Genomic DNA, 21107 nt, shown 5'->3' on the forward strand with positions numbered 1-21107 from the left:
AATTTCGGTGCGCTGCGCTTCACAGCGCTTGCGCGGGCGGTGCGGCCCAGGCCAACGGACACTTGCGAAGAGGACAGCTGCGGTGGTGTTTTTTTTTTTCTCCACAATCGAATATTAATTTTCACATTCGAAAGTCCTTTTTTTTTTCAAATTCGAATTTAAATTAGAATTTAGAATATTCGTTGACAGCCCTGATGTTGTCTCACTTTAATCCACATTCTGTCCCTTCCAGCCATGATAAGATCGTTCAAGTGTTTTTTGTCTGTGCAGGTGGCCAGTCGCTCTCTAGTGTGTTCAGGGCCCCTGGAGGTTTCTGAGAGAGACCCCACAGCAGAGTCTCCTATGGAAGACGTCCGGACTGCTATACTGGGCCTGCTGGAAATCCTGCAGGTACACACATGAGGACCGATCAAAATTGGTGTTAGGAGGTTACACCTAAAAAGCATTTGAAATTTGAATACTCAATACGGTTCTTATCTTTTACAAAATGCATTTGTTTTGATCTTTACAGACTTCTTAAATCTGCCAGCAGAAAGAAGAAAAAAATATTTCAGTGATTTTAGATAAGCTTGTTTCCAGATATTAATGCAGTCTGCCTGGTAGCTATCTGATGTCGTCTAAGGTATCTTTATATCAGTAATGCTTGTCAACATCAAAGAGAATAAATATCGTAGCTACTGATAACCTCTCTGGAGTTTTATTATTTAACCCTAAATGATAAAACAGATGGTACTGAAAGGTTTTTTTTTCCAGTTGGAAAAAATGAGGTTGTCGTAGGCATTGTGATTAACTTCCATCTATTTCTCTCCTGGCAGAGTAAACTTTACAGCCTACCAGCCAGTCACGCTAGTCGTGTGTATGAGTTACTTATCAGCCACCTGCAGCTTCACTACAAGAACAAATACTGCTCAGCAATCGCTTCCAGTATTAGACTGCAGGTATGAGGGGCTCATTATTTCTGTGCATGTTACTCCCTCTCCATTTCTGTTTTACATGCATATCAACTTGTTTTTCTTCAAACTTTGATTCTCCCTCAGGTGTTTGACTTCTTCCTGATGATGCGGGCAGACTCCCTTCACCGTCTTGGAGTCCCCAACAAAGATGGGGCCATGAGGTTCAGCCCTTACTGCTACTGTGACACAGGGTGAATACACACACACACCATTTTTTCTCACAGTTCTTATCTGCATCTGTTTTGCACATTATAATCCAGACAACTAAATACTAACAGGACTGTTAATTGTTTCCTTTGTTGTTTCAGAGAGCCAGAGAAGCGAGTTGCTGAAAAGAAGCCTGCAGGGTCAACATCTCCTCCTGCTGGCAGCCCTGCTCCAGCCGCTGCTCCTCCTGCTTCGACTGCCTCAATACGTTCAGCCTACCTGCCCTACGCACCGGCCTTCAGTGTCCTCCTGCAGTGCCTCAAGATGGTATGTGCAAAATATTGTATTCAACTTACAGATAAGTGACATGCGCATAGATTGTATATAATATGATCGACGTAGCCACCTTTACTTCACCCATTGGTTTGAGGACTCTTGTTATGAAGCCCTAAAGTTTGGCATTTTGGCTAAGATAATAAGAGATAAGATACACCTTTATTGATCCCACAATTGAGAAATTCCAGTGTTACAGCAGTCAAGGGGAAAAGGTCAGATTAAAGATTTCAAAATTTAAAAAATGTAAAACAAACTAGGCATGCAATAAGAGTACAAAAATACAAGAAACAGCAATACATGATAATAATAATGAGCAGTGAATAAAAAGTGAGCAATGGATTAAAGTGAACATATTTAGTGCAAAGTGAATATCGTATGTGCAAATAAACAACAACAACATGGGGGTCAGTTATGCTTATTATGGTGTCCATAAGGTGTCTATAGTGTCCCTAAAGTGTCCATGGTGCAGTTTACTGTGAGCAGTGCTGGTTACGTAGCCTGACAGCAGCAGGCAGGAAGGACCTGCGATAGCATTCCTTCACACACTTTGGGTGAATCAGTCTATCGCTGAAGGAGCTCTCCAGAGCTTTTATCTCCTCCTGCAGAGGATGGGAGTCATTAGTCCTCAGAGATGACAGCTTGGCTGTCATCCTCCTTTCTCCCACCACCTGCACAGAGTCCAGAGAGCATCCCAGGACAGAGCTGGCCTTCTTGATCAGCTTGTCCAGTCTCTTCCTATCTGCAGCCGAGACGCTGCTGCCCCAGCAGACCACTCTGTAAAAGATGGCTGATGCCACCAATATGGCTGTTGCCATATTTGATTTTTGGAGTCAGAAGAGACAATATTTGTCTTACGCTAAGTGCTAGTTGGGTAGTATGGTGCATTTACAGCTATGGTTAACTCTGACAAATCTAATGCCATTTTTTGTAGGGAAAATGGGCTTTAAACTGATAACAATGAAACACACTTTTTGGAAAAACTGAATATCCATCTCCTTAAAGGGCCTTTTAGTACAACCATACGCTGGACACATGACAGCTACAGCTACGACACACTGTGAATATGGGGTTATGCCACGGTTACATTACCTAACTTATGTTGGCGCGGTTGCGACTTCTCAACAGTTGGCACCAACCTGTCACTCAAAACAGCACTGCCCTTATGTAGGTGTAACTACAAACCTTAAAAAAAATTGAATGTGTGAGTTGTATGAAAATTCACCTTCGTACAATTGTCATGATTGTTGAAATTAGCGATACAGGCCAAAAACATTTTTCTACCAGGCTGTAAACATGTTAATTGCTACTGTAAAATTTGGTGTTTTAACATGGGAGTCAGTGAAAATTGTAGTCTGAGTGTCAGACTGAAGCTCCCAGAACCCTCAGTCTGACATGGCTTCTGTTGAAGGCGTTTTACAAGGGGGAGGGAATTTGATTTTTCCCTAACCAATCAGTAGAGATCAACGACTCACCCAGAATCTGACGTCATTAGTATCCATGTCTCGGTGGTGCCGAAAACAAGCAAGCATTGCCCGTTTAAAATGTCTCCGTCGTCGTGCACGCCCAGCTGCATCACGGTTAAATCCAGTTTAGCAGCTTCCTTAATTTGGTCCTCCATTAATGCGAGTAGTGGCGAAATACCTTGATAGCATCATTAATGTGGTCTGTAGGATCTGTAGCGGTCGCCATTGTTGCTATCCTCACCAGTTAACCCACCTGCGCACAGCTTGACATCAGCGTGGCGCTGATTGGCTAATTGCTAGACCCCCGGCGTTCATTGGTCCGTCCATCGTTTGGACGAGATAAATCGCAAATTCATTAAAGTATGCCAGACCAGAGATGCAAGCCTACTCAGTTGAGTGGGCGGGGTCTGTGGTCTGGAACCAGGCTATGAAAATTGACTTGCTCTTGGTGCCAACCCCAAGAGGCCATTCGAGGAACTGCAGTTTTTGGCGCCTGCACGTTGGCTTAATTTTTCAGAGGTTGCCACTTGGACATGCTTGCAATTCAATGGCTGCTGTTTGTCTGCTGTATCTTGTAGAATAAATAACTGAGTATCGCTAACGCTCCAGGTTTTATCCCCCTTCATAGCAAATGACTTTACACAGTACACAGAAACACTCAATGATTACAGGGATTTCCCTTATGTCTTAAAAGAAGTAAGACACAGTTTATTTTTCTTTTGTAGGAGACAGATTGGAAGGTGCTGAAGCTGGTTCTCGACAAGCTGCCGTGGACTCTGCAGTACAAAGTGCTGCTGCTCACGTCACCATGCAGCTTGGATCAGCTCTGCTCTACACTCTGCTGCATGGTAGTGCAAATAAAGACACGTGAATGCAAATCTATACTTGCATGTCTGTACACATGTGAATTTGCTAGCGAAACCATTACCAAATGTCACTATACGTTGCTCAGTTCTTTGTCTGTGTGCTTGTAGGTTACAGATCGGATGATCTCTGAGCGCTTGAAGAAGACCCCAGAGGGATTCTCTCGCACTGATGTCCAGCTGGCGGTGGTTCCTGTCCTCACAGCGATCACTTCCTACCATAACTACCTGGAGCAGTCGAGACAGGTGCAAATGAAAGACTGTAAAGTCTGAATGAAATGGTTGACATCATCAGCAGGTTTCTTGGAAGCTCTCATGTTGGGTTTACTGACTGCCAGAAGAGCACCATTTGGGCAACAACATCCATTTATGGCTGGTGTCTGTATACGACACAGATTTACCAGCCTCTCCACACACGTGCATGGGGGCAATTGTTTCCATGCTGGTATGTCATTAGTTAATTTCCTTTCCCCTCTACAGAGAGAACTGGTTCAGTGCCTCGAGACTGGCCTCATTTACCGCTGTGCCAAACAGTGTGTGGTGGCTCTTACAATGTGCACGGTGGAGATGCCTGACATCATGATCAAGCTCCTCCCCGCTCTTATCGTCAAGCTCACCCACATCTCTGCAACTGTTGCCATGGCGTCTCCTATGCTCGAGTTCCTCTCCAGTGAGCAACAAAAGCTTTTTTGAAAACTTCTTCAGTTCTTTTCTCAAAAAAGTTTCTTTACCCTTGTTAAGTGTTCAGGGCCAGTTAGTCACATCAAGTTTTTCTGTGAAGAAAGTATTTGTCTGATGTATTTCTTCTGTTCTGTGTCAAAGCTCTGGTGCGCCTGCCCCATCTCTATGCCAACTTTGTAGCTGAGCAGTATGTCAGCGTGTTTGCCATCTCTCTACCCTACACTAATCCCTCCAAGTAAGTGCTCATGTACACACAAACAAGTGTGTTCTCAAATGCACAGACACACTATGACCTGTTTGTTTCTTCCATTCCCATCAGGTTCAACCAGTATATCGTGTCCCTTGCCCACCATGTGATCGCCATGTGGTTTATTCGCTGCAGACTCCCCTTTCGTAAGGACTTTGTTCAGTACATCACAAAGGTGTGTGCCGGTTTGTCTCACTACCTTTATTGACTTATTTATAAGTTGGAATTTTCATTTCGAAATAAAACATCAGAGAGGAGAAACAATACAATACTGACTGAAAGCACAAGAGCATAACTCCCACATGGAAATCAATTTCACCACTGTGCTCTCAGATCATCCTTGTGCTTACGCATTTGTGAAAGAAAATTTCACATTTGAGCAAATATTTTCTTTTATATACGGCAACCTTCTCTCCCAGTCTTTTAAAGGAAGGACTCCAGCAGCTTTCAATTCATTAGAAACATTTGGCATGCAGTCATCAGATAATACTTTTGAAGGAGCAGTATGTAGGACTTAAGATGATCCAGGCAGAAATGGAATATAATATTGGTAACTTTGTTTTCATTAGTGTATAATTCCCTGAAACTAATAATCATTGTGTTTGTTGTTAGTTCAGAATGAGTCCTTCATATCTACCTAGGGAGCGGTCCTCTTCCACCATGTTGCACCGCCATATTCAACACTGGCTCTAGAGAGGGCCTTACACTTTTTTTACGTCACTTACAGACCACAGTAGTTTAGGTGGTTGCAGTCTGCAGCCTCACCACTAGATGATAAATCCTACACATTGTTTTTTAAGGAATAGTTCAGCATTTTGGGATATATGCTGATTTGTTTTCTTGCCGAGCGTTAGATAAGAATCTATACCGTCTCTGTGTGTTGAATATGAAGCGACAGACAGCAGGCGGTTATTTTAGCTTTGGATAAAGCCTGGGCCCTTGAGTCTTGTGAATAAGATGTTGCCAGGCAACCACCAGAGAGAGTCTGATAAGTTCCTCTGCCTCACTAAGAAATCTGGCACATAACCCGCAATAAAAACCATTTTATACTTCAGTCTTTCTGCGATTTAAACAAACAAGCTATGAGGCAGGAAGTGAGCTTTAGAGGTGCTGGTAGGTTAGTTTTGGACATACTCAGACTGTTTCACCCCAGTGTTGTTGTGCAGTGCTCTCCTGGCTGTAGCTTTATATTTAACGGACAGACATTAGAGTGGTGTCAATCATCTCATCTAACGTTTGGCAGGTAAGCGAATAAGTATATTTCCCAAAAAGTCAAACTATTCCTTTAAAGTCTCCTAAAACACAAAGCTTTGGATAGAGCACTGCAGATGTGTGACGTCACACCATAACAGTGAATCTGGTTTATATAATGATAAAACATTTTGGATTATATAAGCTTTATCTTTAATCTTTTGACGCTATTTTTAGCTTTTTTTCTTTTTAATTTTGCATCTCTATATCTTTACCTTCACAACTTTTGTCTATGTCTTCAGGGTTTGCGATCCAATGCCCTGCTGCCATTCGATGATGGCCATGAGCAAAGTTCATTTCGTGCCCGAAGCACCAGCCTCAATGAAAGGCCCAAGAGGTAAATCATATACGCACACAAACCCACACCTGTAAGTGCTGACGTACAAACCAGCAGCAACACACACAGCCCATGTGGCCATTGTTGTATTAGAGAGGTGGGGTTGCCAAGGTAACAAAGGGACTCGGCATGACTGGTACTGTGGAGTGATGGTTACAGTGACTCCTCTCAGGTTGCCATGGTGATCTTTAGTTCATTTTATTTATTGTCTATGTTTTTTTATTTTAAAGTGTGTTCTTTTTCCTGCCATATTTTTATTTTTTAATTAAAAATTCACATTTCATGTTAATGAAATACAGGGGTGGACAAAATAACATGAATGCCTGTATGCTATGATGTAATCTAAGGCAATAGCAATACAGTTGATAGTATTTTTTAGTTGGTACTCAGAGAGGGTTGATTTATCCCTGTGGAAGGTTAGTCCCTGTGGTAGTAATTGAATCTTATGTATTTGTGTGTGTGTTGTTGTAGGGGATTGTATTATATTGTCCAGATGTTTGTGTTATTGTGTCCACCACCTGTAGCATATAAATTCATACTCATAGTGATAGTATGGGGGAAGAACTATCTGGTTTTCTTTCACCTGTTGTCACACCCCCATCTGACTGTTATGACCATAGTAAATACAGACTGTACATGTACACAAAGAGAAATACACACTTGGTCTTTCACACAGAGGTGTAAGGAAGCTTTCCTCAGCAAGGCGTCATTGTCATCTGTACATATTGTAAATGTGTGTCAGTTGTCCTTGTCTTTATCCCCCTAACAACCTATGATAAAAACGTTACAACACAGTGTAGGTGATGCCAGAGAGAAGGACGGGACTGAACACGCTTTTAACCAGCTTAGACTCAGCAGACTAACTGGGATGTTTGCTGTGATGCAGTTTTGTTTCCAACTGAGGGGAGAATCTACTGTTGTAGTGTTTCACTGCGGACAGAGGCCCCTGTGAGAAGACACTAATGTAGATGCGCTTTTTTCCACACGAAAACTGTTTTGAAGTGGAGAATGATTCAATGGCAGATTGAATTGCATAGTGAAAGCGAGGCTTGTAGAGAACCAATCTGAATGCAGATGGTGTCATTATTCTTTAGCCATTACATTATACAGTCAACATTTACACCATAATGGTAAGTTAAAGCCAAACAACTTGTCTATTTTCACTTTAAAAAATGTAGTCTCCTCGTTAAACCAATTCTTCCACAGTGCATCATAGTGCACATTTAAAAGACCCCAAATAACTATAAACTGTACCCAATATTATTTAAGACAGCACTACACTCTCTAGATGCACCGTTACCAAAAGAATTTATTACACTGCTCTCCCTTTTATCTTTTTGTTTTTGGCTTTTTTGCCCAGCAGAAAGTTTTTTATCGAATCCCTTTTCCTCCTCCATTGTATAATTACACGTTATAGGGAATAGTGGGCGCAACCGCTTTGTATACGTCTTTTTTCCCAAGTCCTCTTAATCTTGTTTGGATCCCATACCTATAGTTAGGGCTGTACCACATAGTTTGAGGCTTCACTAATATTAGTGACATTTGAATTATTCATCATCATCATTGTAAATTTTAAACATTTGATTTGATTTTCTTCTTTTTTGCACGTCTCTTCATTCTGTTTGAAAACAGTATTTCTGCACAGCTGCAGATAAAGAATAGGCTATTATTGACTAATATTATCAGTAATATACTGTTGCAGAATTCCTTTGGTCCCTATGTAGGATTGTTTCCGACTTGTGTGATCCAGTCATTTCCAGTAACCAAAAGTCAGTAGATAGTTGTTATTATTATTATTTCCAAAAATCACAACATGTTTTTATCAGTCAAAATAATCGGCTTTAATTCATATTTGTTGGCCTTTTGCCTTTTTAAAAACATTTTCACAGCAGTCAAAAAACAGTTTGCTCTCCCGCTTTCTTTACAAAGGGAGACACATACCTGTATTAACGGGGCACCCTAGCAGCATCCTAATGGCACCATAAGTTACTTTTATTTAACCACAATAACAAAAGATCTATTACACTGTTACAGTAAATTACTTGGTGTTACAGATAAAAAAAATCATTATGTATATGCGGTCGCTTGCCTCTCAGCGCTCCATGGAGATGTCATTACTTTCAAAATAGCAATTGTTGAAAGATGTCGAAAAAAAATAATTTGGGATGTTCTGATTTATTTTATTGCCATTGCTGAAGGGTGCGATTATTTCATTGTTTTTTTATGCCCTCATTAGATTATATTATATTAGCCTGCTTCCTGCTTATATTTATGTTGACAAAAATAATATATATGTTATATCTACTACAGAAAGTCAAATTAATTAAAAGATCAACTCACTTAATTCGACAAATCACTTGATTCAAATTAAGGATTTTGTTTGGGGAATTTTAGTTATAATTTTTTTAATGGCGATGATGTTTTAGAATATGATGACAGCAGGCATTCGGAGCTTCACTTGAAAATTTCAGTAGAAATAATTTTTTAAAAAGACACTTGGTACAGCCCTACCTATAATGGTTTCTTTATAAAACAAAACTCCTACGCCCTTGCTGTCATTGCAATCAAGCACACTTACTGTTACAGCTTTTCATAGTTACATAATGCCTGCTAACATCAGTTTCCACTGATCCTCCATGTAAATCCACTCTCAGTGTTGTGCTATTATTCAAGTAATCAGTCCTTGTGCTGTCCATTGCCTACTGTTGGGTTGGAGTGCTGCATGTGAGATTTCATATGAATAAGTTAACATCTAGCCTATTCTCACAAATACAGAAATCCTTTATAGATGAGATTATGGGGAACTTCGAGGTTACATCTGGAGTTTCCAAAGGCCCTGATAACTTTATAAATCTACTGAGGTAAAAGTAAGTGCATTAATTAGAGTCTTGTACGTCATTGGCTTCCTCAGAGTATTCAGTCCAGATGTGCTGTGCTCCAACCCTCAGATTTAACCCAGCATTTCATTTTCAGTTGGATGTGATGTTTTTTTTCTGTTTAAATTCCATTATGTCAGGCCTGTGCTGAGTCCATCCCTACTACTTTACTTCTCCTGTACTGGTCCTTGGCTTCACTATGTACCTGCTGTGTGAAATAATGTTTATTTTGTTGCTCTCCTGAATACTTTCTGTGTGTATTTTCTTTTCTGAGAAGCAGAAGCTGTTTTACCCTCTGCTGTAGCTTGTCTGTTTTTTCTTTTAGTTGATGTTTATCCCTTTTTTTTTATCCTCTTATCCGCTCTCTTGTAATCTGATTCATAGTGTTCACTGCTGTTAATTTTCACCTTGTTTTGTTTTTCTTTCAATTCTTCATTCAACCCCCCTCCCCTGCCTCCTGCGAATGGGCGCTGCGTTGTGGTTGTGATTTTGGGGGGTGGTCGTGTCATCCTGGATCCTTCCTACATTGCTCCTGGCCCCTCTCTTCTCCTGTGACCTCTGCCCTTTCACCTTTGTGGCCCTACCCTCTGTACCCTGCCTTCACCCCCCTCCCCATCGCCCTCTATGCGTGACGTGTGCCCTTTGCTCTGGTGCTTGGGTGACGACTCCTGCTGTCTCCTGTTATACCTCCATACACCACACTCTTCCCCTACACTCTCAAACCAATGCCACCGTCACGATGACCCACCCCCTTAATGTCCACCGCCACCATATCGCCAACCCGGGCCCGTTCCCTTCACCGTTTGCCATGGGTTCTCATCACCGCTCAGTCTGCGGGCAGCAAAAGTGGCGAAGGCGGCAGCAGCTGTAGCCAATAGCAGCAGCTCTCCAGTTAAAGAGCTGAGGGACCTGTCAGCCATGGATGCTTTCCGCTCCCGCAGCATCAGTGTCTCCGAACATGCGGTCCGCAGGTTAGAGAAGAGCCTTCTGGGTAACCTAACAAAAAAACAACAACAACCCAAACACTTGTTGCTTCCTCCATGGGATGATTGATGGGGATGTAGGGTCATGTCATGCGGGTCCGTTGGGTGGGCGATGAGTGGTTTGTTGTCAGGGACACCTGGAGCGGGTGGTGCATGCTGGAGGAAGGTTTGTGTGTCGACCTTTTTGGTTTGTTTTGGGCTGCAATCATACACTTGCTGTTTTAGTTTTTGTTTGTTTTATTTGCTTTTGCATGCAGTGTTTGCAGAAGACATCAGAAAACACTTGATGATTTTCTGTTTGATTTTGCTCTAACACAGATTTTGCTTTTGTGTTCATTCAATATTAATTTGTCTTTGACTTTGGTTTTTTGTTGTGCTGGGTGTATTGCTGACTGGTTTTGATTGGCCTAACAACAGATGAATGGCAGGAGGGACTGGTGCAAAGCATGTGTATCCAAAGTGATGGGATCTTATTCTGATTGACAACAACTGCAGCCTACATCTCTGCCTCCCTTTTCTTGGTGGGAGGGCACTTCTGCTTCCTCGGCCATTGACAGGGACAACAGCAACACAACAGCTTTCTTTGCTTGCTTGACATTTATTTAATTTTTTTATTTTGCGTTTTGCTCCACTGACAAACATACACTGTGCTGCTATGACCATGGCAATCTCCTAGTCTGGGACTTTAGGACTAGCTGGGCTGATGTGAACTTCTAAATGTTTGATTACAGACTCAAGTCATTCATATCAACACACACATATACCCACAAACACTCAGCCTGAGTTATTTTTACACCTTTATGCTTTATCGCTGCTTGGCTGACTCGCTCAAGTGACTGACAGATGTATGATCTAACACTGCAGTTGTCAGACATGGCTACACCATCACTCTATTGAATATGTCCGACTCCTCCTGCCCAACAGATGGCAGCAAAAGCCCAGTACCTTAATGTTTGAAAGAACTGCTAATTTAATTTCAGTGTGAAACACTGAACTTAATCACACTAAACAACTGCAGTGTGGATCTGATTAACCTGCTTCAACTGTTGAACGGCTGCAAATCACAATTTTCTTGAACAGTTTGTGTCTCTTGAATGATAACACCTGAGTGACAAGTTAGATTGAAGCCTTTCCTCTGGTGGACACTTGTTTTACCTCAGACAACATGACCATGTTTTACATTTTTAGACTTCAAGGGAGAGTTCACTCCAAAATCAAAAATACATATTTTTGCTTTTATCTATAGTGCTATCTGTCAATCTTCTCTCCGTGTGGGGTTTTAGTCTGCGGGTGTAGTTCTGTAGAAAGAAAATAATTATGACACAAAACTACTTGCAACAAGGTCTGTGGATTATCTTGAGTAACTGGTCACGGTTTCTGAAAAGAGACATTGCTGTTGTATGTTGGGCACTTTGACCACTACAAATTGAGTGCCATCTAGTTCCATTATATTCGAGAGAAGAAGGACATCTCTGCGTCTGATAGGGGTGGGGGAAATAATCGATTCTTAGATATGTCGTGGTGGGAATATCTAAATGTTAATAATAGTTGTAATAATAATAGTTGATAATGTGATATTGATAGAATGAAAGAGGGGGAACTCAACCATGAAAGCAGTGTAGCACCGGCATAGGGCTGCCCTTTGAAAGTCAGAGATTTGAATTGTCAGTGTCGGAGACTCATTAGTCAACTGAGATTGCCTTAAGTTTAGCAGTCTTTTTATTGGTAGTCAGTGTGCTGTGCAGTGTACCTCTTGGGACCTTTTGTTCCCCAGATTTTGCTGCAGAGTGAGCACTCTTGACTGTCACGTAACTCTTTGGTGCAGACAGCCGCAGACGTAATGCAGCTGCACAGAGGAACTTTTCACTGTAAGGCTCCAGGATAACATTATCCTCTCTCTTGTGCATAGAAGTGGCGAGTTTAAAGCTCACAGATACTTGATAAGACACAGTCTCTGGCTTTTGATTAACATCTAGTGTCAGCAAAATATGTTGTTGCACATTTCAGATCCGTCATTAGCACCATGTCACATTGAATGTCCCACTGAGCACGTTCAAACTTTCAAACTTTATATGGACAAAAAAACACCCTGGATTGTCAAATGCTCTGGGACAGACCTACAGCGGTTGCAAGCATGTTTTTAATGTAATGTCTAATTAATTATATTTGTGAGGCGAACGTGTAGTATATTGTGAATACTTTCTACGCCATCACCCAGAGATCAACGTAATTGGAACGGAGCAGCAACCAGCACACAAACAAATGAGATCGGCTAACACATTCACACACTCAATTCATTGATGGATTTAGTTTACTTTATAAAATATAAAATAAAAAGGCTGCGGACCATTTGCTTTTCAACAGTTTATGAATGCATACTATTTCCAGCATTATTTCTGAAAGTTTATGAAATATTACAGTGTGCAAACACAGCACACTACACTGGCAAAAATATCCCACAATGGTTTAGTGTGAGCAACCGCAGATAGATTCAATCTGACTGGCACTTCCTGGTTTAAAAGCTAGGTTATGGAAGCACTTTGGCTATAAGGTTAAAGGGAAAAGGGACCTGGACATGAGCCAGACTGTATGCAGGTAAATGTATTTGTCTATTTAATTATGGATCACTACAAATGTAGTATGCGGTGTTTTAAAAGTAGCAAATAGTCACACAGTGAGAAAAATAAGTTGTGGAAATTAAAAATTGTGATGCATTGATAATGGTTTTAGAATTGATTTGTCACCCTCTAAATTGTAATCAATCAAATTGTGAGATACCTGGAGATTTTCACCCCCAGTGGCCAATATCTCAAACACTCGGCAGCTAACACCAAAACAATCTAGATAAAAAGCACTACAGGTTAGAGGAAAATACATATTATTTTTAATTTTTGGTGAACTGTCCCTTTAAGGTTTTCATAAACGTATCCCTACATGATATCGAGAAATAACCCTAAACTCTTTTTTGTTTTAATCTTCTTGTTTAGCTGGGCTCATGTTCAACTAAACATGATTTCACATTCCTATCAACACTCAACCTGCATTAAATAAGCAAAACATGACATTCTTGGAAATGTCTTCATTCAGCTGTAATCAGAGTTGTGTAAATTCAATTAAATAAAGCACAATAGATAGTAATGTAATAAATGATAGATAACAGTGAGCACAGCACACTGCTTCAGTCGTGAGTGTTTCATGGTCATGTTGTTTGGAGTATGCGTCCACGAGACATTGAAGGGAAAAATGAATCATTGTCAATAGAAGAATGGTAAGTACAAAATGTGTGGAATAGTTGTTATTCACATGTTGGGACTTGGTCTGGGTGAGAGATTTTTTTTTGTTCCCTCTGACAGAACTAATGAATCTGCACAGCTGTATAAAAAAATATCTACCTTTAAATCTTTCACATTAAGTTAATTTTTTTACCGTGTGCACATTTTTAAAACATATTAACTCTGTTACAGTGTTTTCTGTAACTTGGAGATAGTTACAAATCTGAAACAAATAAGGCTGAAACTGTTTGATAGATCCACCAAGGACAGATGTTCCTCTTGGATTGCTATCTTTCTGTATTCCTGCATAGTTTTCTGCCCAATTTGTTTCAGTATTTGTTCTTTTATTGAACTTGTCTTTGATTCTGTGAGGCATGAAAACAGTCCTCCTGCCTTATATACTCCCCAAAGTGATGAACACAGACAGCTGGGCTCAGTCAGCTGAGCTCAGAGTGTTGTTGTAAATTGCTCATTTTAAGTGTGTTTGCTTTTTAGCACAAGCCAACATGGCCTTCGTTTCAAGTGAAGTATCTCTCAAGCGCTGATTGAGACTAATGTTATATCTGTAAAGGTGCTTTTAACCTAATTTGTGTGTAGAGCACGCAGTAATGGTTGTTGTGGATACAAAGAGGTGCTGTCCACTCTACAGTGAATACTAATAAAGAGATTGGGCAGCAGCTCAGACATTAGTGCACGATTAAACACATTTATTCACAGAGCTCCTGCCTTCTGGTTTCTCTGCACTCCTCTGGCTTACTTAGCATCAACAGGTTACCCTCTGCCTGCTACGCAGAGCTTATTAAAATATAGGGAAATAACCAGTAGGGTATCACAGGTGACGAGGTTGCTCATACCAGGTCCCAGTGTGTGTCTGTGTTGGTGTGCTTGAGAAAATGTGAATGCTTGCGTGGCATGTGATATAGACAGAAACATTGGTGTGTTTGTGTGATTTTGTGACATCCTGCATTTCTCTCACTGTCTTTATATCAGACCTTGCATGTCTCTGTGTGCACCGATTACATGTTAAAACATATCTGGAGCCTTTGTGCCTCCGTCTTCCTCTGTTGTCCTCCTCACTGATGTTTAACCTTGTCTCCGGTTCCTCCTATAGGATGCATACCTCGACCACCACCTGCAGTCTGGGCTCCGCTGATGAAAACGCGGTGACTCAGGCAGACGAGGGGTTGAAGACTGTCCACCTGGAGCTCACAGAGACCTGTCTGGATATGATGGCACGATATGTCTTCTCTAACTTCTCTGCCCTGCCCAAGAGGTTTGCAAGGATGTATTTTTTTCCCCCAGTATGTTTGTAAGGGCGTGGCACTTAACTATGGTTAATTGTTGGGAGAAAGAAATGTGAGAGGCTGTGGCAGTCATAAATCTGACCTCTTCTGTCCTCTTAGGTCTCCCATCGCAGAGTTCCTTTTGGCTGGGGGTCGCAGTATGACCTGGCTGGTGGGCAACAAGCTGGTGACCATAACAACCAGCGGAGGGGTCCGAACTCAAGCGCTGCTGGGCCTGGATATGGCTGAACGACTGGGAGGAGGAGGGGAAATGACCAGGTGAAACACGCTCACACACATGCTGAAAATGAATCAGGCTTTTTAAGAACTGTCTGTCTGTCGGTTGGCCAGGCGACCACTTTAGTCAAGACTGGAATGTCTCAACAACTAATGGATGGATTGCCATGAAATTTGGTATAGATATTCATGTCCCCCAGAGGATAAATTCTATTGATTCTCATGATTCCCTGGTTTCCCATCTAGCGCACCATCATCAGATCAACATTTTAGTTTCACTAACACTTTAGTTTATGATGAAAAATGCCTGCAAAACTACATACTGTCCATCAGCCTCAGCTGTACTTTGTCTTCTAGTGATATTAGAAAACATCAGCATGCTCATATGCCAATCAAGATGATGAACATGGAAAGCATTACATCTACATTGTAATTGTGAGCATGTCACCAGGCTGAAGTTAGCATCTATCTTGAAGCACCGCTGCTAGCATAGTCTTGGTAGCTGCTTTGTAATATAGCATTCTTGGTCCTGCAGGTCAGATCCATCACTCCACACCAGGATCACGAAAGAGGCTCCAGCTAAACTGGAGTCACAGTCGAGCCAGCAGCACAACAGAGCCACACGCATACGGGTCCGCTCGATGTCAGGTAATTAATATCCAGCTGCCTGGCACCAACAGACACCAACTTCTCTCTCATTATTTCAAACAACAACATTGGTGTTGAAGAAAACTTTCTAATGTTTGTGTGACAATTTTAAAATACCTGAAACCAGCCAAAAACTACCAGTCTGCAGTTAGTGCTATTTTCAGAAATCCATTTTTTAAACATCTTTTGAAAGGAAGGCAAACTGAGTTGCGTTCCCACTGTCTTGAAATGAGGAATAATCGGATAGCTTTTATCCTCCACAGATTTGCAGCCATGCTTTTATCTGTGTCTGCCTGTTATCTCCTCCCTCTCTGACTACATCTCATTCTTCTCCTGTCTTTTCATGATGCAAGTCATGTCACTGAAGATCAGTGGCATTATTTATTATTATTCCACATTGGGTTGGAATACATTCAAAGGGAAATGGGATGCAAAATTGGACTTCTTGGCTGTGATCTTCTACCCATTAATGTCTGTGTGTACTTTGTGTGCTTTGGATTTTGTGTAGGTGGATGTGCATGACATTAGGAATCATAAGATCTTGCTGCCTCTGTGTGTTTTACTGATTTCAGTCTTTTTGGCTTTGTCAGTCTACCTTGGTCTGAACAGTACATTTTGTGTCCTTGTCCTGTTTCCAATGTTTTATAAAAGTCGGTCTTCATGATTATAAAAAAATAATCTAAATATCTTATAGGATGAGCTCGCTGTTTCAAAACTGCATGTTATGTGATGAATGTTAGGACAAGACATGACAAATGATGATGATGATGACCATCCCTTCTGATTCAAGGTGGCCATGCTCTGCGTGCTGGTCCTGCTCAGAGTCTCAGTCCACTGGTGTCTCCCTCTGAAGGCGAGTTAGCTGCTCCACTCTCTCCCCCCTCTGCCTCCACCCTGGATGGTTTGGGTCCTCCCTCCTCCACCTCTGCTGCCCCGTCTGCACCACAGCCCCTCAAAGACAACCCCAGCCTGGCTGAGTTTGTCCCTATGCTCACACAGGGCTGGGCAGAAATCTTCATACGGAGACCGTCTGGTAAGCAGTCTGCTTTTACCAAGAGCAGCAAATGACTGAACACATCAGGAGTGTTGTTGTGTTCAGAGAAGGTTTAGCTGTGTGTTCATTTTGGTTTCATTTGGTTTTATTATTATTGTCAATTGTCACAAGACCAGTTAGAGATATACTATGTAGGACCTGTCTCTTACTGTCACTGTTTGAACGCACACTGTAGGCTACTATTGTAGGAAAGTTACATTTTAAGCAAGCGACCTAAGCTAATGTTGTGTCCCTGGTCTAGGGGAACCTAGACATAACATGCTGTGACTCCCCACTCTTCCCACTCCCAAGGACCATTACAAACACATATGTACAAAAATAATGACCTGGGTCGTAACACTAACCCCCGGCACCTACCTGTCAAACAGGAAACGGGTCAAATTGCATCGCTTTTCATCCCTATCCTCTCCTTCAGTGCTTGCCAACAAAAGTGAAAACCAACCCCAGATTCATTCTGGTTTTGGAACAAGTTTTTTCCTCTTGGTGTTTTGCCTCACTATATTTTCATCTTTTTTGCACTGTGTCTGGGATTTTAATTGCTTCCTGTGCTGCATCTACCTTAGTATTAAGTCTCCACCTTACCTGCGCGCTGTTATTGGCTGGAGGCTACACACCACTGCTCAAAGGTTGCAGCCCATTAACATCCTGAACACAGCAAAATAACAAGAAATATAAAAAGAAATAAGAAAATACAGGCAGATGGCAGAGTCTCTGCACATGAGCACACCAGCACACACTTCTAGTGGGTCATAAGGGATGATTGAGGGAAATAACTTTTGTATGAGTCTATGTGTTGTCCTGTAGGAAAATCCTGCACAGTATACTTCTAACTACAAATTGAGTGCAAGTAACAATATGCCAAAATATTTTCTGAAGCATACTGTGTGCTTTTATATTGATTTTCAGGCCGTCCTTGGTTTTGTCGCTTGACATTGTGCAAATGAACTTGCAGTAACTTGAAACCTGCACAAGGTTATTTATGCATAACAGTGAACATGTAGTCTGCTTTCTTTATTGTCTGCTTTTAGATTTTTTTTTTAAACACAAGGGCATCCTGATTAAATTTTGGGAGTGCAAAATATTGTTTTTGTACTTGCTGCATTTTAAACTAAGTAAAAGGACTAATCTTATAGTGAATGCAGCGTTTTTCGGCAGAGGTGTCACAAATGGTGGATATGTTTTTGTTTTGTTATGTTTTTTTCATTTTATTCCACAGGGACGATGCAATTTAACATAGTTCCAATGCAGAGTATGGGACCGATGTGTTGCACAGAGAGTTTATAGCTACTGCTAATTTTCAACTCTTGTCCCTAGTTGGGCTTTTACATGTAGACCTAAAATGTTATTAAAAATATACAGTTTAAAACATCATACAACCACAATACACAATACACATAGAAGGCACAATAAATTACATAAAACACAATCCACACACTACAATACACATACCATACACATCACAACATATCCCACAATACATCTACTACAATGAACTATACACACACACCACAGTACAAAAGTACACATACAACACAACACTTCACTAATAGTTCTTAAAGGTTTGAGCGCGTTCAGCTAAGAGTGGCTACAGCTCTGTTTTGCTTCCAACCAGCATTTGACCTTTGTTGTGAAGGATGTTAAATCTGTAATCAGTTTGATCTCAGTTGCTAATGTGCTGACAGCCCTTTATGGAAAAAGCTGATTGTCCAAATTTAGATTTACGATATGGTATTTTATAGTTGCCATTCATGCTGCTCCTTGGTGTTCTATTACTGTCTTGTTTTTGTATAAAGCTGGAAAGAGGCTCTGGAGCTAAACTGTTGATAGACTTGAAAAAGTTAATAAAGCTGTCAAAGCTGAAAAGATTGTATCGCTCTAATATGCGACAGTGATGCCACTGGACAGGCTTTTTGTCCATTATTTTCAGTATTTGATTGTATAAAGATGTAAGGTGTCTGATTGTAGATGATGATGCTTGAGCCCATACTGTCATGCAATATAAAAGCTGAGAGAAAATCAGAGAGTGCATGAATAACTGTGCTGCCTGTGTGGGTATGTAGGGCCTTATTAATTTAAAACAATTAAGGTTCATCTTTATTGTTTTTGAAATCTTCTTCACACGTTTATTAAATTTTTATTGAGGATCTAAAATGATTCCTATAACCTTGATGTCATTGACCACCTCTATTCTTTCATTCTGTACCTTGATATTGTCTTGATTTTTTAAGTTTTTCAACTGAGTCCCGTGTAGTGGATTGCTTAAAGACACCAGCAAGGGAAGTGTCCTTGCTTGCAGTTGAAGTCACATGAAGATAGTGACCCCAAAAAAAGAGGCAAAAAAAACCAAAGGCAACTACTACGTTCACTGTGGTATCGTCACCACAGCACATTTTGTGTGTTTGCAAATTGTTTTTTATACTGTTATCACGGTAATGCGAGTGGGTGCCTGAAGGACAATTATCTAAAAACATCTGACGTACTTTTATGTGCTAAACCTTCAGCTTGTTGTGAAGTACACAAGTTTTATTTGTAGTATAGCAAAATAATCAAAACCATGTGCGGTCTTTGTCAAACAGTGGGTCTGAGGTCTGATGCATGTGTCTGTCTGTCTGTCTGTCTGTCATCACAGGTAACACGAGCTGGCTCATGTGTCTGGAGAACCCACCCAGTCCCTTTTCTTCAGAGCTCGGCAACATGCCGCTGCAGGAACTCTCCACTGTCCTTATGGCCATGGAGGGAGTAAAGGAGCCTCCTACCCAGACAGCCAGTGCTCCCGCCAGCACTGCTGCTCCTGCTCCTGTCTCTGAGCCACTAACCCAAACACACAGCAGTGTTGGAGGAAAGGCAAACCTGATTCAGCGCTCTAATACTGGTGGGTAACAGTCTGAGAAGAAAAAGCTGAAAACATTAGAAACTTGTTCTATATTTTCATCTTGTGGCTGTGTGTTCGTGGTTGTAATTGATCAGTGCAGGTTACTTGTCCCAGCATTTTAAGATCACAAAAATGTTACTGTGTTGTAAGTAAAATAAACACAACAACAGTACAGCCAGAATATTTAGCTACAGAACAGAAACTCGAAATGACCTAAAAAATGTAATTTTACGCATGAAAGCATCCCTCCTGCCCGCCTGACTGCCTGTCCCTGGTCCTATTTAACGGATTGAGCTAAGTCAGAAATTGCCTGTGAATACTTTATGTGAGCCTGAAGGCGATCAGTTGGCCAGCTTCGATTTGCTCAGGTCGTTGTTCATCAAAGATCACTGCATTGACATGCCTTGTGTTCATCAGTCAAATGTCTTTTTTTTGCAGAAGCCTCCTTTTCAGTGCTTCCCAGTGTCCTGCGCTTCTGTTCACGTTCTCTCTTCCTGTGGGGCTCGCCTGCCTCCAATTATTCATCCTTACCTCTTCTCTTTACCTCATCAATTCATCTTTTTTCTTCAGTTACTTTCATTATTTCTTCTTTTCTCACTGCCTTTGAGATTTTTCTCCCCATGTTCTCATTAGTTTTAATCTTTTTTCATCCTCACCCTCCATGCTGGTTTGCGATTGGCTGTGGTGTGTTATGTGGCGTCATGTGCTACCAACCTGTCCTCTGGCGTCCCGCCTGCAGTTGGCGGCTCTCTCTGGTCTCTGGGTTTGGGCTCTGCCCCACTAGGCCCTCCAGCCCCTGGCAGGTTGCACAGGAGCATTTCCTGGGCAGGTACCGTCCACCACATGTGTGCCCCCACCCCCCACCCCCCTCCAGAAAATCCTGGTGGAGTGTATTTCTTCTCACTTGCACAATAGAGTGCTCTGCCAGCACAAACTGAAAGTGACATTTGATCATCACATGACTTTCATTATATCCTCTCTACTGTAAGTTAAAGATGTTGCGAGAGAAAGTCATACATTATCTCTTACTTGCTATCAACTGTAGGAGATCCAAAGACAGCGATATTGTTTGCCCACTAAAATGTTTTAAAGGAATGGTTTGACATTTTGGATAATATGCTTATTCTCTTATTTGACAAAAGTTAAATGAAAAGGTAGCTGTTTCATATCTGTTTTTTCAGTATGAAGCTTATGTGCCGGACGTTTTCTTGGCCGAAATGCTGTGCTAAGCCGGACAGACTTGAGAGTGGCAAGGAAGCAAATATTGTGTGTACTTCCTAAAGTGTCCATCTATTCCTTTAAAGGGAAACACCAGCTAAATTAAGAATTCCAATATGTTGTTTCCATGGTTTAGGAAAGCTCAATCAATATTTGTGAACACAAACTACTCGTTTTTTATTGTAGCCAGAAACCAGAGGTGAATCTCAAACTTGTGATGTCATCAAGTATGAAATCTGGAGCTGCTCCATAGACGATAAATGGGAGCCTGATTTTATGGACCCACAGAATGTTTTTTTTTCTTTCTCATACCCAAATGTTTTATTGCCTCGATCTTCATTATGGAGGAGCAGAGTCAGCTAATTTCAAAGGTTAACGTTGAAGCA

At 41.3% G+C, this 21107-nt stretch overlaps 1 protein-coding gene across 3 annotated transcripts in view; it reads left to right on the plus strand.

Annotated features, from left to right (window-relative positions):
• The window catches only part of tsc2 (TSC complex subunit 2), a 37387-nt gene that overhangs the window by 9168 nt on the left and 7112 nt on the right, over window positions 1-21107 (plus strand). The window contains exons 16-32 of one of the 3 annotated variants that reach the window (XM_049572408.1): window positions 271-390; window positions 816-938; window positions 1038-1144; window positions 1262-1427; window positions 3625-3747; window positions 3874-4008; window positions 4243-4432; window positions 4585-4678; window positions 4763-4865; window positions 6184-6278; window positions 9985-10125; window positions 14521-14682; window positions 14813-14971; window positions 15465-15577; window positions 16368-16610; window positions 19261-19503; window positions 20243-20332. In XM_049572408.1, the coding sequence (XP_049428365.1) occupies window positions 271-390; window positions 816-938; window positions 1038-1144; window positions 1262-1427; window positions 3625-3747; window positions 3874-4008; window positions 4243-4432; window positions 4585-4678; window positions 4763-4865; window positions 6184-6278; window positions 9985-10125; window positions 14521-14682; window positions 14813-14971; window positions 15465-15577; window positions 16368-16610; window positions 19261-19503; window positions 20243-20332 (2407 nt within the window). The remainder of the gene's footprint in view (window positions 1-270; window positions 391-815; window positions 939-1037; window positions 1145-1261; window positions 1428-3624; window positions 3748-3873; window positions 4009-4242; window positions 4433-4584; window positions 4679-4762; window positions 4866-6183; window positions 6279-9984; window positions 10126-14520; window positions 14683-14812; window positions 14972-15464; window positions 15578-16367; window positions 16611-19260; window positions 19504-20242; window positions 20333-21107) is intronic. The other 2 variants (XM_049572409.1, XM_049572410.1) reach the window with 2 other exon arrangements.

The sequence above is a fragment of the Epinephelus fuscoguttatus genome, linkage group LG3 (assembly GCF_011397635.1).
Source record: "Epinephelus fuscoguttatus linkage group LG3, E.fuscoguttatus.final_Chr_v1".
Taxonomy (NCBI): domain Eukaryota; kingdom Metazoa; phylum Chordata; class Actinopteri; order Perciformes; family Serranidae; genus Epinephelus; species Epinephelus fuscoguttatus.